The following is a 24,067-nucleotide window of genomic DNA, read 5'->3' on the forward strand; positions in this document are numbered from 1 at the left end:
AGTACAATTCAAAGGACACCATGGATTACTGGAAACCACCAGTCACAGGGAGAAAGACATGGAACAGATTCTCCCCCAGAGCCTCTAAAAGGAACTAGTCCTGCCACCATCTAGGTTTCAGACTTATAGCCTCCTGAACTGTCAGAAAGTAAATTTCTATTGTGGAAGTCATCCAGTTTGTGGTAATTTTTTATGGCAGTCCTAGGAAACTAATACACAATCAAATATTATATAGCAGTCAAAATAAATGCACTAGAACCACAGTATCAATTTGTGGTTTTTTTGTTTTTTTATTTATTTTTTTATTGATTGTTCAAAACATTACAGAGCTCATGATATATCATCTTTCATACATTTGACTCAATTGGGTTATGAATTCCCATTTTTTTCCCCAAATACAAATTGCAGAATCACATTGGTTACAATTTGTATAAATATTGAAAATGTAATGTCAAATGAGAAGAGTGTGTGGGCTGATGCAATTATATAGTCCCAACGCAGAAGGAAACTGACCGCTGATAAACAAAAAAAAAAATTGAACTGGCTTTGAACTTCATTATAAAAAATGACTGAAGTACACTGAAAACTAACAAACATTGCTAAAATAAATTAAAGAAAGCAAAAATAGGGCTTCTCAATTGTAGAACACTTGCCTAATCTGAGTAAGGCTTTGGGTTCAACCCAAATAGGTAGGTAGGTAAGTAGGTAGGTAGGTAGATAGAGAGATAAATAGATAAAATTTAGAAATAATAAATAAATAAATGCATAGGTAGATAGAAAGACTTCTCATGTTCATGAATTGGAAGCTGTTATTAAAATGACAATAATATCCAAAGTAATCTACAGATTCACTGCAATCTCCATCAAAGTAAACTCTCAACAAAATTTTTTTGAACAGTCAAAGATGGGCAAAGGACTTGAATGCACATTTCTCCATAAAAGATGTACTGATATCCAAATAACTAGATGAGAAATACTGAAGCTGTGTGTGTGCACACACCTAGAATCCCAGCAACTCAGGAGGCTGAGGCAAGAGGATTGCAAATTTGAAGCCAGCCTTGTCAACTTAGCAAGACCCTATTCTAAAATTAAAAAACAAAAAGGACAGTGGATATAGCTCAGTTGTAAATCGCCCCTGGGTTCAATAATCCCCAGTACCAAAAAAAAAAAAAAAAAAAAAAAAAACTCAAATAGTTAATCATTAGAAAATGAAATGAAAACCACAGTGAGATACGTCAAATCCACTAGAATGGCTCTAACACCAACAGAAAATAACAAATATGAAGGTGTGGATAAAATAGAATCCTTGTAATTAATAGTAGGGATATAAAATGTTTCAGCTGCTATATAAAACAGGTTGGTTGGCTGGGGATGTGGCTCAAGCGGTAGCGCGCTCGCCTGGCATGCGTGCGGCCCGGGTTCGATCCTCAGCACCACACACAAAGATGTTGTGTCTGCCGAAAACTAAAAAAAAATAAATATTAAAATCTCTCTCTCTCTCTCTCTCTCTCTCTCTCTCTCTCTCTCTCTCAAAAAAAAAAAAAAAAAAAAAACAAAACATGTTGGTGGTTCCTTGGAAAGTTAAACATGGAGATACTATATATATGATAGGCATATAACCAAAAAAATGGAAAATGGGCTCAAATACATGTACTCTCACGTTCACCACCATTCACAGTAGCCAAAAATGTGGAAACAGCCCAACAGATGGTCTACTGTCCATCAGTAGACTGATGGATAAATAAACTACGGGTGTATATACATTTAGAATATTATTCAACCATAAAAAGAACTGGTACATCTGTGAATGAACTCTGAAACATTATGCTAATTGAAAGAAGCCAGAAATAAAAGGTTACATATTGTGTCTATTTTTATGAAATATATCCTGAATAAGTAAATCCCCCCTACCTTCCTGTAGAAGACCATTTGGAAGTTCAGTAACCTTGGACTAACATTAAGTATTATCCAGGGTCTTAATCTATGACCTTAGAACCACATTTCATGTGCTCAACCTCATTTTCACCATCCCCTGATGTCAAACCTTTTTCTCTACTTTGAGACATTAGTACTTTCTTTTATTTATGGCATCTGTGCTCCTATAATGTAATTTGTGGAATTCTTAATGCTTCAAAAGCATTAGGCAGATTTTGAGAATAATCTGTCCCAAACCCTTTTCCTTCTATTTTCTTTTGGCCTTAGGATAGTTTTTGGTGTGAGGTGTGAGAGCTGCTTTTAAGACTGCTGCTGGTTTTGATGGAAGTTTTCCATTCCCTTAGAAAATTGAGTGAGTTTAGTCCTCTTGCTTATATATGAGAACTGCTTAGTAGCAAATTTCTGTCCTTTGCACAATGGCCAGAATCTTTTCGTTCATCCTTACTAATGGGTCATTCATTCTATATAATTATTATAAGCTTGCTGTGTGTCAGGCACAATGTATTCTAAGATAATCAAGGAATTTGTTCATTGATGTGTTTATTATATCCAGTTTCATTCTAAGTATTGAAACACATGAAAGAATAGCAGAGTGCTTTATTTTTTATTATTTTTCAAACTAAAAAAATCTTATTGATATTGTTTATATGTAAGTTGAAAGTATATCAATAACCAGGCATGGCAGTGCACACCTGTAATCCCATCTGCTTGAGAGGCTGAGGCAAGAGGATTGCAAACTCAAAGCCAGAGTCAGCAACTTAGCAAGACCCTGTCTCAAAAAATAAAAAAAAGTTGGAATGTGGCTTAGTAGTAAACCCCCCTTGGCCCAATCTCCAATGCTGAAAAAAGAAAGAAAAGCATATCAGCAGCCAAAAATATAAAGACATAGAATGAATGAGGAAGGAAGAAAATATAATGACAACTGAATATGTTTTCTTGAGCATAAGGAAAATAAACATCTGTGAGAGAAAAATCACTACAAATGTTAAATTAGGAAACAAATTATGGCTGAATAAACCACCACATCTAAAAATGTTATTAAATAAATGGTGGCACATAATATGAGCATCATCAAAGAAGTCTTGCTGTGATTTGGTCCCTGTGTGAGATTGGTTTTTATAATCTTGACATCCACTTCCCTCATTCTGGGAACCATTTTGTACTGACCCTAAGTAGATCTGGATGAAATAGGAAAATATACTACTGCTACCAAGAAGTAGCTCCTAAGCTCAGACTGTCTGAATTTTAGTTTTTCATTCAAAAGCCTCCTAATAGGTTTATGTTTGTGGTTTTGTAGATTTCAGTTCAACTCTCTTTGAACTTACAGAGGTTAATAAAGACCTAAATAATATCTATTTTTAAAATTGTCATGATTTATAGGTTTTCCCTAGTTGTATTCTTATATCCCTTTTTTGTAGTACATAGATCTTGCCTTGTGAATGGTTAATAACCTGAAATTAACATGGGTTCTTATAGTCAGTTCAACATGTGTTTTCTGTGTACCTAGTATGAATCTAGGACTTTGCTACCACATACTATAACAATACTAGAATAAAAATCATTTGTCTTGATCTTAAAGAATTTTCAAGCACTTTTGTGACTGTAATGCTATATAAAATTGTAATCCTGCCTTAATTTTTGTAGAAACATTCAAAAGATACCCCACTTTAATAATTTGTGTGTGTATATGTGTACATACACACATAATTTTTTAAAGAGGTTACAAGACATAACATATAAGATTTTATTTATTTGTTTATTTTTATGGTGGAACTAGAAATTGAACTCAGGGCCTCATGTATGCTAGACAAGTTTGCTACCACTGAGCTGCACCCCAACCCCTGGAAATATATTTTTAATGAAATTTCAATGATACCATCTAAATCCTAATTGTCTATGACAACATTTATATTTGTAACCTAAAAAACTACTGGTGATTACTGGAGCTAAAATTGGGGAACCTGAGGTCTTCCCCTAGTTCCATTACTGGTACATATAGGAAGTTTTTTCTCTTAAGACATTAAGCTCTCAATTTCTTCTTTCTTAAAAAATAGGACATTAGACTAGATTGTAGCTGTTGAAATGAGTCTATTTTTAAATAATCTAATTCCTAAAACTTTTACCTTTTATGCTTGAAAATGATATTTAGATTTTAGTATACATATATGATCCCAGTTATTAAACTAAGAATCAAATGCCATTCCTTTGAATAATGTGATCTTTGATAAGTACCAGATGTACCACTGTAGAATATAATGGAAAGAATATGGCAGATTTCTAATTTCCTTTGTAGCATCTGCCAATCATATGCCCTGATTTTAACAACAGCAACGGCAAAAAATCTTTTCAATTTCTTTTGGTTTTAGTTTTTTCCCCAGTAAGATAATACAGAAAATATTTTGCCTGAAAACAGAATAGTTGTTCCTTTGAGGTCACATTTAATTCTAAGAGCTATAAATCTATAAATTAAAATGTCCCTTGAGACATGAAAACATTTCTTTGTTAGAATTCTGACTTTACTAAGCAAAAGAGCTGCACTTTGAGCAAAGTGGCCTAGTAGCTCTCCATTTATTTCTCCTATGAGTTCTTTTGTTTTTTCCTTAAAATATTCATTCAGCAATCATTTGTTGACTGTAACATGCTTCAGGCATTAAGGACATGAGAGAGTCATAATCCTGAAACTTTAGGATTGGAATCTATACTGAGAAAGTTATAAAAAGAGATCATCATAATAAAATGCAATAATTTTACTAAAACTGTATAAAGATATGGAGGGAGGATAACAAGAGTACCTAAGTATTCTGGGGAGTTAAAAAGATTTCATCAAGGAAACTTAGTTTCAAAAGAGGAAAAGTTACTAGGTTGATAATTTTGAGTAGTACATTCTGGGCAGAGGGAAAATATTTAAAAGGAAGAGAGGTATGAAATGGCCTGAATATGTACAGCCAGTAGTTTTGGATATTTGAAGCATACTTGAGGCAGGGATCAAGAGGAAATAAAACTGGAGGCAGGAAGGGGCTAGATAGGTAGTCTTTAGATGCTATGTATAGGAACTTAGATTTATTTTTTCCTATAGGAAATTAGGAGTATTGATGAATTTTTGTATTGAACTCATTTGGGACCAAATTTGTGAGATGTTGGAGAAGTTATATAACCTCTCAGTACCTCTGTAAATACCTCTGTAGTAATAATATCTTACAGATTATTGTGAAGATTAAATTATTCATATACATAAATCACTTGAGATAGTGCCCTAGTAAGCATCTATAAGAATGTCAGCAAAGCTTTGTATGATCTAACTCCTGTACCTCTTAAGTCTCTCAAAATCTTACTTATCCTGAATCAAGACCCAAGATTCAGATTTATTGTGATTTTGTTTTGCATTTTCATGGTGGCTAATGATGTTGAACATCTTTTCATGTACTTACTCTTTATATATCATCTGTAGAGAAATATCTATTAAGATCCTTTGCCCATTTTTTGTTAGATAATTTGCCTTTTTAGTAGTAAGAATTCTTTACTGTGTTCTGGACACCAGACCTTTTCAGATATTTGTCTAGAATATATTTTTTGCATCAGGGAAATGTAAATCAAACACAATGAGTTATCACTCCACATTTACTAGGATTGTTACAATAAAAAGGATAGTAACAAGTGTTGGCAAGGGTGTGAAATTGGAACTCTGATGCACTGCTGATGGGAATGTAAAGTGGTATAACTGTTTTGGAAAATAGTTGTCAAAAACTAGAAACTAAGCTGGCTGTGGTAGTGTACCCAGTTACTTAAGAGTTTGAGGCAGGAGAGTCACAAGTCCTATCTTGGCAACTTAAAGAAACCCTGTCTCAAAATGTAAAAAAAATAAAAAGCGCTGGGGACTTAGGTCAGTGGTAGAGCACTCCTGGATTTAATCCCTAGTACAGCAAGGGAAGGAGAGAGAAGAGATTAGGGAGAGGGAATGAGAGTGACTCCATGCCATTATATAAAACTTAATTTTGTTTTTGTTGTTTTTGTCTTTTTTGCCATGCCCGGGCCTTGCACATGCTAGGCAAGTGTCCTGCCACAGAGGTATACCCCCAGGCTTCAAGGCTTATTATTTATTTTTAGTTTTAAGTAGCACTACACTGGCTTGTGGCTCAACCACATGTACTTCCAGTGTTCGTTGCCCCATGATTTCTCTCAGGTGACAGGCCATCATGGCCTTGAGAACTCTGGGCTCAGCACCATAGCCAACATGGTCTCAAACTTCAGCCGTGGGATTTTCACTTCTGATTGACAAGCTTGCACAGTGGTGACCTTCTCTAAGGAATCCATCTTAATCTAAAGTATCTGCTCTCCCATTAGCAAGATAACATCTCCAAAGGGTCGCAGTTTCAACATAAGGACAAGAAGGGCTTTCCAGGGTGGGTAGGGTATTAGCATTTTTCTGCCAGTTCTCTGAGGACAGTTCTCTCAGAGTAATAAAAGGATCAGTTAACCCTTATACAATCAGTGAGATGATACAGAAGAGGAATCCTGAGTTTAGGAAACCCAAATCTTTTACAACAGACAATATGGCTGCTCGTTCCTTCAGAGGGAGGCATTGTCTTCACTATATTAGATAATAAGAATGTTTTCCTTTTGATTCCAAGGGAGACATTATCACAACTTATCATTTGGGCTGCTTGCATCCTTTCACATTTTGGCAATTGACTTCCCTATAACCAAGTAATCCAAGAGAAAGCAAGGCAAAAGTTATGTGTCTTTTATAATCTGTGTTTAGAAGACACAACTCTGTTGTTTCCACTATCTCCTATTAGTTATGCAGGTCAGCCTAGCCACTGTGGGAGGAAACTACATAAGGGAATATACTAAGAGATGGGAGTTATTAAGGACTTTCTTGGAGACTAGTTACCACAATTTGACACATAGGATATTAATAGCATAGTTAGCTGAATAAAGAGTACATGGATGTGTCCATTATGGAAAGTAATATGAAATTTCCTCAAAAAATTAAAAGTAGAACCACCATATGATCCAGCAGTTCCACTGCTGGGTATATATCCAAAAGAAATTAAATCACTATGTCAAAGAGACATCTGAGCAGGCATGGTGGTGCTCGCTTGTAATCCCAGTGGCTTGGGAAGCTGAGGCAGGAGGATTGCAAGTTCAAAGCCAGCCTCAGCAACTTAGGGAGGCCCTAAGTAAGTCAGTGAGACCCTGTCTCTAAATAAAATATTTAAAAAGAGGCTGGGGATGTGGCTCAGGATTTTTTAATGTTTTTACCACAAAGAAATGATAAATGTTAGAGGAGATAGGTATGTTTCATCTGATTTGAACATTACACAATATATACATGTATTGAAACATCGTATAATACCCCATAAATAAATAAAATAAATCATATAAACATCATATAATACCCCATAAATAAATAAAATAAATATTGATTTTTAATTTTGTTTCTTGCGGTAGGAGTCTTGTTAAGGAAAGTCAGGGCCTAATCTGATATGATGAAGATTTGGGTCTACTTTTTCTTCTATTAGGTGCAGGGTCTCTGGTCTAATTCTTAGGTCCTTGATCCACTTTGAGTTGAGTTTTGTGCATGGTAAGAGCAAAGGGCTTAATTTCATTTTGTTGCATATGGGTTTCCAGTTTTCCCAGCACCATTTATTGAAGAGGGTATCCGACCAGCAGAGTCGAACAAAAGAAAGACAAGGACCCGGCAGAACTGTGACAGGTTTTATTGAAGGCGCAACAAGAGGAACCAGGTACCAAGAAAGTGCGTAGTATATATAGGACATAGGAGCCAATCACAGAGGAGGTCACATCTCAACCTTGTGGACACATAATAGGAAAGACAGGAAGCATTTACTGGGCCCGAGCTCTTGTGGTTTCTACCAGCCAATGGGGTGGACTTCCTGGTAAAGGCACAAACTTGTTTACGCCAAAGGCGGCTGATTTGGCCCAAAACCAAGCCCCATCTTTCCTTGGGCAGGGGACAGCCCTAGGCCACAGGAACTGTCCCCACAGGTATCTTTTCCCCAATATATGTTTTTGGCACCTTTCTCTTAACTATGAAATAACTATATTTACATGGGTTTGTCTCTGTGTCCTCTATTCTGTACCATTGATCTACAAGTGTATTTTGATGTCAATACAATGCCATTTTTGATACTATAACTCTGTAGTATAGTTTAAGGTCTGGTATAAAAATAAAGGTATTTTTTCCATCTAGAACTAAAAAATTTTTTTTAATTTAGCATCTTTTTTTAAAATATATTTTTTAGCTGTAGGTGGATATAATATCTTTATTTTTATGTGGTATTGAGGGTCGAACCCAGTGCCTCACTCATGCTAGGCGAGCATTCTACCACTGAACCACAACCCCAGTCCTTGTTTAAGTTTTAATTAATAAAAATAAATAATAATGGGGCTGGGATGTGGCTCAAGCGGTAACGCGCTCGCCTGGCATGTGCAAGGTGCTGGGATCGATCCTCAGCACCACGTTTAAAAAAAAAAAAAAAAAAACAAATGGTGTGTCCACTGAAAACTAAAAATAAATATTAAAAAATTTTTTCTCTCTTTCAAAAAATAAATAAATAAATAAAATGGAAGAAGAAAAAGAGTATAGGGGAACTCTACTATTTTTACAACTTTCCTATAAATCTAAAACTACTTCATAATAAAGCTCAAAGAATTTTAAATGAAATAATATAAGTTACAGACTGAAAGAAAATATTCAAAACATATATATATATATATATATATATATATATATATATATATATATATATCTGACAAAGATCTTATATTCACAAAATATAAAGAACTCTTACAATTGAATAATAAAAAAATTTTTAAATGGGCAAAAAGCATGAACACATACTTTATGAAATAGATATTTAGTTTACTGATGAGCACACATAAAAATACTCAAAATCATATGTAATCAGGGAAATGCAGTTCCCACCAGAATGGTCAAAGTCAAAACAACTAATAGTGTCAAGTGTTGGCAAGGATATGTAATAGCAAGAATTTTCATAACATTGCTGGTTATACTACAAAACAATATAACTTCTCTGGAAAAACACTTAAGTGGGCTCTTATAAAATTAGATATATACTTTCCTTATGACTTAGCAATTCCATCTCTAGGTGTTTACACAAGAGATAAAGAACAAATGCCAATTAGAGAGTTGTACATAAGTTGACATAGCAGCTGTATTATTAATACATAATAACCAAAAACTGACAGCAATTCAAATATCCATTAATAGGAGAATGGATAAACAAATTATGATACAAATCTTTTCTGGTGTGTGTTGTGAATATTTGCTCCCAGATATGGCTTTTCATTTTTTAAATCATTTCTTTTAAAATTCCAAAGTTTAATTTTGACAAAGTCGAAATATTTTTGGTTTTGCCATTTCAAAGTCATTATTTGTACACAACTCCCTAAAACTAAGTAAAGGTTGCTCTTCAGTAAAGGAATGAAAGGGTAGGGTAATACCAGAAATGTTAGTTGTTTTTGTTATAAGGGGCCCTTTCGTTATAAGGGGCCTCATTCATGGTGAGCCACTGTGCAAGTAATAGCATAAATGGGCTTAGTATAATTTGTAAATGAGTAACATATTTTCTCCAGAACCTAAAAGAGCCTAAAAGAAGTTGTGAGAACTGTTAGGATCAGTTGTTATTTCTTAACAATGGCATGAATGGAGCAGCCGTCAGTTTAACCAGATGATTTTAAGAAATTAAATCAAGGTGGCAAGTACTCTGCATTTCGTGTAAGGCAGTGACCCATCTCCTTTTTGTAAGCTTCTTTGTATTGCATGTCCTAAATAGTGTGCCAAATAGTGTATCTAATGAATCTTCTCAGAGAAGGATGTTATCAATGTAATGTCATAACTGCAGTCCTGAAGTAAGATATAGTTAAGTTCTTGCCTTTAAAGATTCTGTTATGGCAGGACTGTTTCAGTACTACACAACTAGGTGAAAATGTATTGGGTGCCTGTAGAATTGAAGGCAAACTGCAGCTAAGAGACTATTGAAATAGACATTGAACAGAACACATTCACCAAATCTGTAAAGGCAAAATATTTACCAGCTCCCAATTAAATTGTTAGTAATTTCAGTAGTACTGGATACTGATCCTTTAATAAGTCCACAGTATTAAGGTTGAAGTAATCTACCATGAGGTACCACTCATTTTTCTCAAGTGTAAGAGCAGGCCAAATTGGGCTTGTTAAATGAACTAGCAGTAAGGATAACCCCTTTTCTAAAGAGGTCTTGTATAATAGGTATTAGTCATTGAAGGATCTGTGTTAAGTCATATTGAGGCATATTAACCATTTTAATGGGGAAGAGGTAGGTCCATAGGTTCCATTTTATCAAGGCAATTTGTTAGTGTCAAAGACCTAGTTTTATTCATTACTCATTGAGTCAGAGAGTTTGTGACTACTCTGGGATATTTTCGGACAGTGGGTGTTATGATTATAGAGAATTTAGGCAAGACATTTGATATGGTAGTTTAGGCATACCTGTTTGTCCTCTATATTATATTCAGTAACTCTGCTAATATTATAGGGATACTTTGTTTAAATTTAGTGGGATGTCCAGTATTGATTAAGGGCATGAAGGCTTAACAATTTTGGTATACTTCAACAGATGTTCAGTTAACTCAGAGCCAGTGTTATAAAAGGCACAAGTCACTCCCTGCCCTTTTATCTACTTGTTGCATAAATTTTTACAATAAATTTGAGACTACCAATTGGGTCAAATTATGGACTTCTTTGCTGGGCATCATAGCATACACCTGTAATCCCAGGAACTCGGGAGGCTGAGGCAAGAGGATCTCAGTTTTGAGGCCAGACTCAGCAACTTAGAAAGGCCAAAGTAATTTAGCAAGATGCTGCCTCAAAATAAAAAATAAAAAGGGCTGGGGATGTGGCTCAGTGATTAAATATCCCAGGGTTCAATCTCTAGTACCCCCCAAAAAATTTTTTAAGTTATAATTTCTGTTTCAGCTTTCTTTGTTTCCTCCCTGTTACGGACTAAATTTTGTCCCCTCATATTCATATGTTGAAGCCCTAGCCCCAACTGCATTTAGAGGTAGGGCCTTTGGAAAGGTAATTAAGATTAAATGAATGAAATCATAAGAGTGGGGCCTTAATGTAATAGGATTGGTATTCCTATAAGAGGAGAAAGACCAGAAATCCCTCCCAACACACACACACACATATGAATGCACAAAAGGCCATGTGATGACATAACAAGAAGGTAGCCCCCTACAAACGAGGGAAAGAGTTTCCCTTGAAAGAGTTTCTCTTCCTAAGAATGATTTGTTTTTTATTTTGTCATTGTTAACATATCATTTGTTTACATAGATGTTTATAAAAGGTACCTAACTACTCAATTTTTAAGTTGGAAAGATACATTGTATAGCTAAATGTTTTCTAAAACAAAGTACATAGGGAACATAGAGTTAGAGGGTTGCAGATTACTAGATTGATATTATGGCCATTAACATTAGCTCTACATCTGATATTTTAACTGGGTAATGATATGTAAGGGTGCTATTTTCTTGGGTAAAATTTCTGAGAATTTATGAGTTGGGCTAAACCTTCTAAAAATCATTGAATCTGAATTTTAACTATTGTTATTATATAAATAACGATCATTAATTGGTCCTTTCAATGGAAATATTTCTCATTAGGGAGTTTCTGAATCTATTAGATAGAAAAGGACCTTTTGTCATTTAAATATGAAAATATAATAAGTATGTTTCTTTTAATTTGGCCATAATTTTTCATTGCCAAATAAATTGCATGATACTTTTTAATTAACATTTTATGGTCTAAAGCTGTGAAGGGAAATATGTACATATAGGTTATGTGAAAATATAGTGTACTTTCCTCTACAGTCCCCTACCCCTATAACCCAAAAGTGTTAGAAGATTTTCAAAGACACCAAATCTTTGAATATAACAGGTTTCATGAAAAAAATTCACCCCAAAGGGACATTATTTGGTATTACAATTTAAATTTCCCATTCATTTCTTTCCGTAGATATATTTTTGGGTTATTACATAAAAATACTGAATTATTTGAAAACTTACTTTTTATTTTGTATTCAATATGGAGATTTATTCCCAGAGTGGGGCTTTTCTGATGCAAAATTGGAATGCTTGTGTAGTCACAACAGCTGTCCCCACACCATGTGGTATCTTCCATTACTTTACTGTAGAGATGAATTTTTGGCCCAGTATTTCAGTAATATTGGACACACATGGTTTTAAGTGGCAAAGCAGTATGCTTATGCATTCATTTGACTTTCACAGCTACAGTTGGCTCCAGATTAGAACAGAGAGAATACATTCACACCATGACCACCCTCATGGCTGCTGTAGTAGCTGGATCACAGTAGGCTCTGTTGCTTCTAAAGACACAACTAACTATTGCTGAGGAATTACACATTCACCCAAGTGCCTTACAGCTGTAGGAGAGAGAATAATGAATTGCTAAAAGGCTTCTCTCAGATTTCAGACTATGGTCCTAGTTATTATTGATCTTTTTAAAATATTAATCATAAAAATCATGGTGATGAAGAACTATGAATCTAAAAGGCAAGTTCACCATGGCAGTAGGTGATTTTTCAAGATATGGATCCAAATATTTTATTTAAAATTTTCCCTTTCCAGAAAAAAAAGGTGGAACTTTTAGACTCTCATTAACAAGGAACTAAAATCAGATTTTTTTAATGCCTATTGTTCATATATGTAGTATATTTGGAAAACCAATCTCTTAGGAATAGAAATTATTTTTTTAAATTGATTTATTATGTAAAACAATGACTTCTGGTTTTGACATTTTAGACACTTTTGTTTTGCTCCAAAAATATCTTTAAGTTAACGCAGAAATTGGTTGATTTGGTTTAGTGTGAAACTTATTGATATACTACATGGTTTGAGTACTGTATCAATGTGTGTCTTCATTCAGTTTCAACTTAATGTTCTTCATGGTGTGATTTTGTACAGTAAGCTTATATTTAAATTCTACTTAAAACTTACCTCTTGCGTTTCTGAAACCATTTTGTATAATTATTACAGCTTCAGCTTTTAGCAGTAAAAATATTATTTCCTTGAAAATCCAATTATATTCCTCTAAATGGTATCTGAAAAAGAATAATACTTTTTTCCTTAAATAAGGCAAAAAGAAAGAAAAAAAATCCTACACGTAAATTTTTAAATCATCCGATATGAAGAATTAGATTTCTGATATTCATTAAATATCAAAGAAATTCCAACTAGACCCAATGTAGGCTACCTTTTTATATAAGTGAATTTATGCATGTATTGTAGGGACCATGCTGATGAATATGTTTGAGGCTTTCAGCTCTTAGTGGATACAAAATAGAATGATTGATAAAATCCTCCCTACTATTGGCTATTATTTACTGACTCTTAAGTGGCAGGTTGTATTTATGCCAATTTATCTGCTTCAGGGAACATTCTTGATAGCAGAACAAAGTGAATAAAAGTAGTTTGCTTTGCAAATGAATGCAAATGGGAGAGCCTTTCGGAAAGCCCTTTAACAGGGGCAGTGCACTTTGATTATGAGTGAAGCTGCCATTTGGACATGGTGAAAAGAGCACGCTTGAACCATTGATTGGGGGAGACAGTAAAAAGTCAGGAAGGGCCCCCTTAAGCTTGCAGTGAGGCAGGCGGATGTCAGTGTGGTTAGAGCACAGTGGGAGAATGACAGGGAGGATTAGTGTCAGGGAGAAGCTTTGCTGTAGCTGTGGAGATAGTCCCTGGGGTCACTCACCTCTGACTGTTGTTCTGTGCTGATGGTTCTGTAATGCAAACTGCCTGATGTGTGCCTGTTCATTATCGGAAATAGTGATTAGAAAAGGTATTTGTTTCAAAGATTTCCTTCCACCCTTTCTTCCTTTCTTTCCTTGTCTTTTTTCTTTCTCTTTTCTTTCACTCCTTTCCTCCCTTCCTTTTCTCCTTTTTAAATTAATTGATTAATTAATGAAAGGAAAATAAGGTAAGCATCCTCAATCTCTCTGCTGACTACTTACTTGATTATTGTTTTATACCAAAGTGGTTACTGCCTGTGATGGCGATAGCTTAGTGCTAAAATGTAATATAAAATAACCATCACATGATTTTGTTATTTGATAGTAATTTATTTTGCTTTACTAAATTTTGGGTTTGACCACTGGCTGGGCTGAGTATAATGCAGAGGATATGGTTGCTGTTAGAATCTTTGTGTGGTTTTGTAATTTTCAAAATGTTTTACTCAGTTTAATAACTTGGCCAACTTCTAGCAGCTCTTTACCTTCTTACAACTGATATGTTGCATTGCATGGACTGGACGGTTTACATCTTAGTCACGGGAGTTTCTAATTTTATTTATTCTCAAGTTTTGTAAAATGTTATCATTTCACAAATTAAACTTCTTGAAAATTTGTTATTTTTAAAATTGAAATTTTTTTCCATAAAAAATCTGTCTCATTTCTGATTCTGAACCAGTACATTTACTTGTTCATATTTTAATTTATACTTGTAAGATTTTTTGTTTTCTATAAGGTATAATTTTTTTAAACTTCAAAACCTTTAATAGTCAGTGAGGCATTTGTGAGCAGCACCACATTTCATAGGCTTTGATAATGATTTCTCACTTTAAGGTAAAACTAAATTTTTTTAATGCCTTCAAAAACCTAGTTTTGTAATGTTCTTTCTTTCTTATTTGGTACATTTAGGAAAAATTAAGGCTGCTGGAATTTTGTATTCTAATGTTTAATATACAACTCAAATCTTTATCTAATAAACTTTTAGATACATTTTAGAGGGTTTTTTTTTGTTTTTGTAGAAAGCATGTTACCAATAATTTGTTTTACATGCTTGTTAAATTTTTTATCAAGCATTCTCTCAATTATCTCTTTTATTTTCCTTAATGTTTTTCAGGCACCTGAATGGACAGAAGAGGACCTCAGCCAGCTGACAAGAAGTATGGTTAAGTTCCCAGGAGGGACCCCAGGTCGATGGGAAAAGATTGCCCACGAATTGGGTCGATCTGTGACAGATGTGAGTTCACTCAGATTTGCATTGTATGGAGAGTGACAAACCAGAACAAGCCAACTATGTAGGAGGCAGACATAGATGGGTCCTACATTGTCTTTTGAGAAAGGCTGCAATTCTTTGAGGACCTGGAAGTGAACCATTAATGAAATAAGCAAGAAGCAGATGTGAATCAGTCCCCTGGTCCACAATTAACAGCTGCGTGAGGAATTCTAGTGTTTGGCCTACTTGAGCTACTGAAACCTAATCAGAGAAAAACAATGCCAGGTTTTGTGTTTATAGTGACCCTTTAATTGTGGAAAAGACAGTTCTCAAACTGATCAGAATTAGAGATTGTATTTCAGCTGGATCTTTTTAACATTGTACAGATTGCTAGTGTATTTAGACAGGTGGTTTGGATTAATTAAATGAGCCCTAGTCCTATAATACAAATAGAATGTTTGACTTTTTATTTCAAGGATGATACTAACTATTCATTTTGACAAGCTGTGTGTCTATGTGGTATGACCATTCACATGTATGTATGTATGGTCATTCATATGTAGGTGTGAATGTCCAAAACTAACATTTAGAAGACAAAGTATTTGTTTATAAAGGTGTTTTACTTAACACTTTAAATGCTTTAATTCAGGAAATTTAGAGAATCTTTAGACATTTACATAGTGTCTGGCATGGACTAAATACTTAGTAAACATTTAATAAAAATTTAGGAAAAAACATTTCAGTGGTAAAATTGATATTTTCATAAAGGATAGTAAATATTCTTTACTAAATTTATTTTAAATATATTCTATAGATCTAAAAATACTTAAGGAGTTACTGAAAGCAAAGATTTTAAATTTCCCCTTCATTTCTGTTAATATGCTATCAGATCTTTTTTGATAATACAGAATTTTAAAAAGAACTGAAATTTTTCACTGAATACAGCTACCAAAAACAAACAAAAAACTGGCCTAAAAACTTTTCATAGTAAACTTCACTTTAAATTTAGAAACAAACATACAAAAATTACTGCCAAATTTTCTGAGGGTTTTTTCCCCCTTTTATCTCTTAAATAGAAACTTCTTTCAAACTTTAAATTATATAAATATTGTTACTACACAGGTCTTTTTGAAGTCACTTTTTAAAACTATTTGAATATTTATAAGATTTTTTTTTTTGCATTATTTTCACTTCACAGTTGAAGTATGATCATGGGGAAAATAGCTATTGTATCCTGTAACAAATTTATTTTGCTGTTTGATGAAGAGACCAGTACTTTAGTAACTGGAAAACCTTACAAGGAAAGCTTTCTTCTGCTTAGAATGTTGTTAGGATATGCATTTTATTTTCTAATTTTTAAGTATGTTTGTAAAAGGTAAGTTAATAATGATTTATCAATGAATATCCATGGTTATTGATGTTTTAAGTACTATGACCCTCCAGTTATACAACTGCTAATAATATAGTGATTTAAAAAATTACTAATTTCTACAAGGTTATAAAACATTGGTTGAAAGGGGACCAAAACTTTTAGTTGTTTAATGAAGAAGTACATCAATTTAGTGTTTCCTTTGAAGACAGCACTACTCCTCCTAATTTTATATGTAATATTTTTAGTTAATGCTAAAAGGAGATAGGAAATTGAGTAAAGTAATATTTTAATTTGTTGTCATTAAAATCTGATTAATTTTTTTCTGTATTTTTTAGAGACAGAAAGTTTTTAAAAATACTAAGACTATGCCTGATATAACCACAGAACCTCATAGATCTAGAATATCTATACTTAATTTACAAGAGTAGTGTTGGTACAAAGACATCTTTTCAAACTTTTGCAAATTCATCCTGTGTTTCTTTTCCTTTTTTCCTCTCTGTAGACCTCCCTAAGGGAGACTTGTTTTATGCGTGCGTGAAAGTGGCAAATGTGACTTTTTCAGTTGTTCGTTGCGTACACATGCCAAGTATTAGTTCTGTTTTTATAATATCAAAAGAATTTTGGAAATAGTTAATGAACTTAAACTTTTGTAGCACCAAAAAATTGCCACTGTAACTTTTTTTCTATGTCAGGATTTATCACATTACGTTTTTACACTGCATTTTTATCTTGTGAGTATCATCTCTGTAGCTGCACTATACATTTCATTTTAGTAACTGTGCACGTGCAGACACACACACACACACAGAGTATAAATTACTCTAAAAGAGAACAGGTGTGCAAAGACTCAGACAACTCCTTTCAGGGATGACTTGTAAATCACATTGAAGCAACTGAATGGGTTCAGCTAATAGAGTTCCTTCAGTAGAATGTTAAGTGAAAGTTAATCACACTTTAAAAGAACACTTAGGCTCCTTTTTGGCTTATGGTGTTAATCACGTTTGTTTTCAGTAAGTATTTGATTATGAAAAAGAAACCAGGTTCTCTCCCTTTACCTCTGCATACTGACTGATCACCTGACCCGCTTGCCCCTGCTCTTCACAGCTGTCCTTTGACCTGGTTTCCTTGCAGAATTTGTAGCTTCAGGCTTGCTTCTCTTTCCTTAGAGAAACAATTAACCTTTTGGGCGAAGAGGTGAATGTGTGACAGTGGTGGAATCTATATGGTTCTTTATTTGGATTGACAGATTATAGTGAAAAACCTACTTTATTCCTCAATTAAGAAGGGAATTAAGTATATTAATTCTCATAATTAGCAGTTAGATTACTAAATTCTACTCTGGATAAGAATAAGCAATGTTTTTCACTTTTTAAAAAATTGACACAAAGTACATTTTAATTCAGATACACCTAAATAAACTCTAATAAGACCTATTTTATTATGGATTAAATATTTTTAAATGTTAATACATGCCTTTCAGCAAATAATTTTAGTAACCACAAAGGACACTTAAATTGTAAAAACAACAGAGGAAACAAAAACTGTCTGGCATGTTAAACCAACTTTAATGTGATTATTAACTGCAGATTTTCTAAATTAAGGTCAGGGAGCCTCATATTTCTGACTTGTGAAGTAGTGTTATTCTCTTGCCTGAAAGGATGTAAACTGATTCTTCTTCTCTCTGTGGTCACTAATCTCTTGCATTCTGGTTGTGATAACAGACTGATTGGAGATTTTCCGCTTGCTTAGAAAAGGTCCAGATAGGCAGCAAAACAAAAGACAGGTGGCTAAATTTAAACAGACTTTTATAATTAACTTAGTGCCATAGTGTGAGGAAAGAGGCATGTAGAGATAAGCATCCCATTATGCCACTGAGCAGGAGGAAGATAAGATTTTATACAGCTACAACTAGGGTAGAGATAGAGGATGATAACATTTGGGGAAATTTATATATTGTTATGGTGGTTGTTTCAGAAACACTGAAGTAAACCCAGAGTAGGGGCACATACCTATAATCCCTGCTACTCAGGAGGCTGAAACAGGAGGATTCGCATGTTCAATGCCAGCCTGGGCAACTCAGTGATATCCGGTCTCAAAATTAAAAATAAAAAGGGATAGGGGGATAGCTCAGAAAACACCCCTAGGTCAGTCTCCCACTACTGCAAAAAAAAAAAAAAAGTTTAAATGGATTGTTATATCGAAAACAAGCTTTATGGTTTATCAGTGTACTAAATATATAGTTATTCTTTTAGCTAATATGTTACTATTAGTTTTAGAGTCATAGTGGCCCTACCCAAAATTGTGAGGATGACAGGATTGTCCATTTTCCATTTTCATCCTTACAGACCCCTTACCAACTTTCTACTGGAGCAGTTCTTAGTCTGAGCATGGTCTGTGTTCCTCTCCCTCCCTTGTTCCTTATCCTGTCAACTTCACAACCGTCAAAGACATTTAAATTTTAGAATGGAATGAGTGCTTTATCCCATCCTCTTTGCTAGATGAGTCACTAGTTAATCTGATATAAAACTTTCAATATTAATAGATGATGATATTTTAATGTCATTAGGTATCATACACACACACTTATATTTAAAATCTTTAAATTCTTATTGCTAATCTTTGTAAAAAGATTGCAATCTTTGTAATGTTTTGAATAACCAATAAAAAAATAATAAATAAAAATAATAATAAAAATAAATAAATAAATTCTTATTGCTGTTTTGAGGTAATAGGACATTTTGTGTCCATCAGACAAAACTACACAGTTAATTAATCTCTCCATTTGTGTGGCTGAAGTTTTGTTATATATTACTCAATGATTAATGCAAACCTTTCCCCAATTCCCAGTTTAATAAAGAATTTTCAGGTTTACTATATTATATGAAATATATAGATTAATTTATATGAAAAATATAGATAAAGATGGTTAATGCTGGGGAAGTTTTCTTGACTTTGATTTTTTTTTCATTTTTAACTTATGACAATTGTTTTGAGGAATTGATGTGAAATTCTAATAATAGTTTTTAAACATCTTTTGAGGTCATTTAATTTTTTTAATAAGAAAGAATATATTGTCAAAGTCCTTTCTTTGCATTTCCCAGATGAACTCTACTTGATCATATATATTATTTTAATAAAAACAGCCAGATTTAACTTGTTGATTTAAAATTCTTGCATTTATATGTACAAGTGAGAATGTTATAGAAATTTTGAAGTTTACTAGTTGGATATATTTAGATAGAGACTAAATATTTAGGTAGGCAACCTTCTAGAATTAATTTATTGTAGCCTACTCGATTATTTCATTATATAAGCCTTCTAGCATCTAGATAGTCAAGCAGATATTGAATTCATAACACAAAGAACAGGATGCCATGAGAAAAATTAGAGCAAACATGATTATCAAGTAACAAAAACAAATGAAGTAGAATGATTGAAAGTTATTATTAGGAAAATCTCCTGGAGAACAGAATAAAAAGACAAATTTTTTTAAAATGTTATAGAAAGGAAATTCAGGGAATCACTCCAGGAAGTCCAAATCTAACTAGAAGGAATGACAGTGAGAGAGAAAGAGAAAACGAGGCAAGGTCTTGTTCAATAGTTTATATAATAAAGTTTTTCAGAATGTAAGAACACCTGAAACAGCTTTGTGAGAACTTTCCACAGTCAAGTGGGATACATAGAAAAGGTCCTGGGAAATATGAATATTTAGAATATATAGATCTTCAAAGTTTCTATGAAGACACCTCCAAAGTAAGACAAAATATAATGATAAAAATCACAGCGGGCTGCTCCTAAAAAGCTCCATTACACTGGCTCAGTGGTAGAGCACTTGCCTAGCATGTGTGAGGCACTGGGAAGGAAGGAAGGGAGGGAGGGAGGGAGGATGGACCATCACTAACTAATAAAAATATTTTTTAAAAAAATTACACCAACACTAGATTCTGAGAGACTAGGGGAAAGTGCCTTCTGCCACAGTCTGGCTGGGCACAAAATCACGAACCACTCACAGCCTTGTAGGTTCAAACAGCAATTCTTTATTCCCGAACTCGCACCAGCACTCTACAAACACGTTCTGGGCAAAATCCACACTCTCCACCGGGCTCTGAATCCCAAAATACTCTCTGAATCCCAGGAGAACTCAACAGGAACTCAAGGCGCCTGAGGCAGCAGGATACGCCCTATTCCCAGCAGGAATCATCTTAAACCTGCAACCGCCCTAAACCCGGATCCACCCTGGTCCTTGAGCAAGGTCACCTTTCATGCAAAGTCACTGCAAATGACCTGGGTCCACTATGGAGAGTCCTTCCTCTAAGCAACATGGGGTAGGCTGACAAAGAAATTGCCATGCGTCATTCCTACTTGGCAATGGCTCTCAGCAGCCTTCTTAGTTCTGAGGGGAAATGTTCTGAATCCAGAAGAGAACAAATACAGTGGCAAACACATGAGGTAAAGACTTGTACCCTTTCTTAGAAGTCTTCCTGAGGTTGTACCCTAGCAAAAAGAGGGATGAATTAAAGAAGACAAAATGGAATCTAAGAAATAGTGGATACACCCCAGTGAACAGAAGTCATTGCACTCCACAGCTACACAGCGGGCAAGAGAGCAGTAAGATCACATTGGAATAGGAGAACTATGGACTGCATGTTTGAAACCCTGGGAAGAGGGAGATTTATAGAATAGACAGTATAACTGAGAACTTGGAAAAATGTATACATGGAAACAGGCATCTAGAAACTCTACAATTTATAGAAACCCACAAAAAAAAGGAATAGTCCAGATTTCAGTAGATTGAAGACCAGAGTGATAGAGCAAAAGAATATGTACTGCCAACGTTCTCCTTTGAGTAGCACAAGTGTGATCACAGCACATTATTTGTCACAACAATTTATTTATTTACCAGGTCACACTTATGTAATATTGTACTATCTTTTTGTGCCATATTTTATCCATCTTACATGTTTTCCAAATGGGTTTTCAGTTTTTAAAATCTACAAATTGTGGAAGACTCTGGCATGTTGTTCACCAAAATATGTCTCTTCTTCCTCTTTAGTGATAGATTTATATTTTAGGCTCATATGCATCCAAGAGCACTGTATTCCCAAGCCTCACAACCTCTGATATGGCTGTTACTCTTTTCAGAGCAACATAATGGAAGTAATGTGCATTTGTAGGATCTCTTACTCATTTTTCCTTTGCATGGAGCTAGAACACTAATTTGCCTGCAACTAAACTGCAACCATGCAGGCAAAGACAGTTTCCCTAAGGGAATGTGTGGAGTAAAAGTCATAGACAGGGACAGGTAATATGAAGAAAAATTAAGCAGGGTAGAAGGACAGAAATTGAAGGAAGTTGCCATTTAGAAACAGGGTTCTGGAAAGTCCTCCCTGAGTGGGGATATTTGAGCAGAGATTCAAAAGTGAAGGAGCAAGTTTGTCTGAGAATGGGCATTACCGGTAACGGAAACAGCACTTGCAAAGACTTTGACGCTAGGGTAGGCTTGGGGTATGCAGGGTCAAGATTTTAGATTTTACTGAGTGAGATGGGAAAGACCTGGAAGAGTGTAAACAAAGTAGTACAGGAATCTAAAAGGATCATTCTGACTGCTATGCTTCTGAAAAACTCCATAGCAGTTGCTTTCCAAGACACCTTTTTTTTATACCGGGCATTGAACTCAGGGGCACTTGACCACTGAACCACATCCCCAGCCCTTTTTGTATTTTATGTAGAGATAGGATCTCACCGATTTGCTTAGCACCTTGCTTCTTGCTGAGGCTAGTTTTGAACTCATGATCCTCCTGCCTCAGCCTCCCAATCTGCTAGAATTACAGGCAGGCACCACCATGCCCAGCACAGACACTCTTTTGAATACATGAACCACAGAAATATTCAAGGTCTCATGAAGCTCTAATGGACTGGACCACTTTTTCTCATTAAAGCAAAGTATATTTGAAGACTACATGAAACTTTTCTTTATAGTTCCCTTTTAAGATTCTTATTTATTTTTTCGGTATCATGTTAAATGTCCTCTCTGTTATTAATATACTGAGTCTGTAACTTTTACTTGCTTATCAGAACCCACTATCTTACTGAGAGGATAGTATCTACTTTAAAGCCTAATTCTCATTTACTAGTTACAATCACATGTACTTTTAATACTATGGATGACCTTATTCATGAAATAGTTGCTTTGGTTATGGTCTGGTCATAGCATCACATTTTATAGTAGGGATTTATTTTATTGCCCCTAAATTACTTGCTTAACTTCTTATTTACAGCTTGGAGTTGCAGCAAGTCCGTAGACCCTTGAGCAGATACTTAAATGTTAATGCAGTTTAAAATCACTTTCTGGTCCTAAAAATTTGGGGAAACAATTAAGAGAAGAAGGTGGGTGTATATATATAGGACTGTCAAGAATATTCACTGGATAGAATAATAATCTCTATAAAACTGTACTATTGTCTGTTGACAAAAGTACTTTTTCCCAGTAAATGGCCAGCTACACTATAATCAGTTAATGAAAGAGTCCCTTTTTTTTTAATGATTAAGATGAACACAATTATTATCTCTTGTATTTTTCTATCCAGACAGATAGAGAATCCAGAGAAAATTTTTAAGACATTGGAGATATAATAAGATTGAACAGCACTGCTTTGTACCAGTTGGAAGCATTTTCAAAGTGCTTTATTTAATGCTCAGGTAACAGTGCACTTTGTATTTGAAAGCCACAATAGTTTTCAGTTATAATGAGTGCTAAATTCAAATGGAGAGTTGATAAAATAAATAAAGGCAACAAATACAAATAATGAATCTCTCAATTTAAAAAAAACTTAAAATATCAAGTCAGCCAAAATTTGAAAAAATGTGACTTAAAGTTATTACTAGTAATCAACTTTTTTTTTTCTGAATTATCTGAGGAAGCCAGGAAAATGAACATACACTGGGGTAGTTTCTTTAAACTGAGCAGAAGTATGTAACATATAACTATCCACTAACCCTAGCTGTACCCTATGGATGTTAATTTTCATTTTAATTTTGATAATTTAATATTCTATTATTTCATCAGTGTTTTCACCAGTGGAAATGACACCTATTTTGGAATTTTTTTTTTCATTCATTCTACTTTAACATGTATGTCTTAGACTAAATCATAGGGCCCCTATTTATTAAGAATTTAAAGATGAATTTAGGTAATAGAAAGAGTAGTTTAAAAATGTTTTTTTCTTACTTAACCTCAGAACATAGTGAAACATATCCTTCCACAGTTCTGCAATCCAGTTCAGCTAGTGTACATGTGGATGCAGTGGTTTGTCCAAAAGCCTACCCAAGCTGATAACCCGTAGTATTAACTGCTCAAATAGGTCATCTTTGTGAGGCCTTTGTAGAAGGATGTGTTTTCTTCCCACAGGATACTAGAAAAAAGTCCTGAACATCCTTGTTAAGTTAGGGACCATATCTTTGCAGTTGCATATGATATTCAGAATGAATTGCTAGAAAATTCATTATGGACCATGTGAGAAAATAACATTGAATATTTCAAGAGTAAGTTGGCACTCACATTATGGAAGTCATTCCAAATGTGTGGAAGGAGAGAAATAGATTTGGTGATGACCATGTTTACTGAGAAACATCTTAACTTTCCTGAAATGGCATGATATCTTACTCAGACACCCTGGATGAAGCTTTATGTTAGACCACTATTTATTTGGAAACTTT

At 34.3% G+C, this 24,067-nt stretch overlaps 1 protein-coding gene across 1 annotated transcript in view; it reads left to right on the forward strand.

Moving 5' to 3' along the window:
• Dnajc1 (DnaJ heat shock protein family (Hsp40) member C1) overlaps positions 1 to 24,067 on the forward strand; it is a 227,311-nt gene that overhangs the window by 185,445 nt on the left and 17,799 nt on the right. Inside the window, exon 9 of the mRNA XM_076831552.1 lies at positions 14,884 to 15,003. Coding sequence (XP_076687667.1) covers positions 14,884 to 15,003 — 120 coding nt within the window. The remainder of the gene's footprint in view (positions 1 to 14,883; positions 15,004 to 24,067) is intronic.

This window comes from Callospermophilus lateralis, chromosome 13 (genome assembly GCF_048772815.1).
Source record: "Callospermophilus lateralis isolate mCalLat2 chromosome 13, mCalLat2.hap1, whole genome shotgun sequence".
NCBI lineage: Eukaryota > Metazoa > Chordata > Mammalia > Rodentia > Sciuridae > Callospermophilus > Callospermophilus lateralis.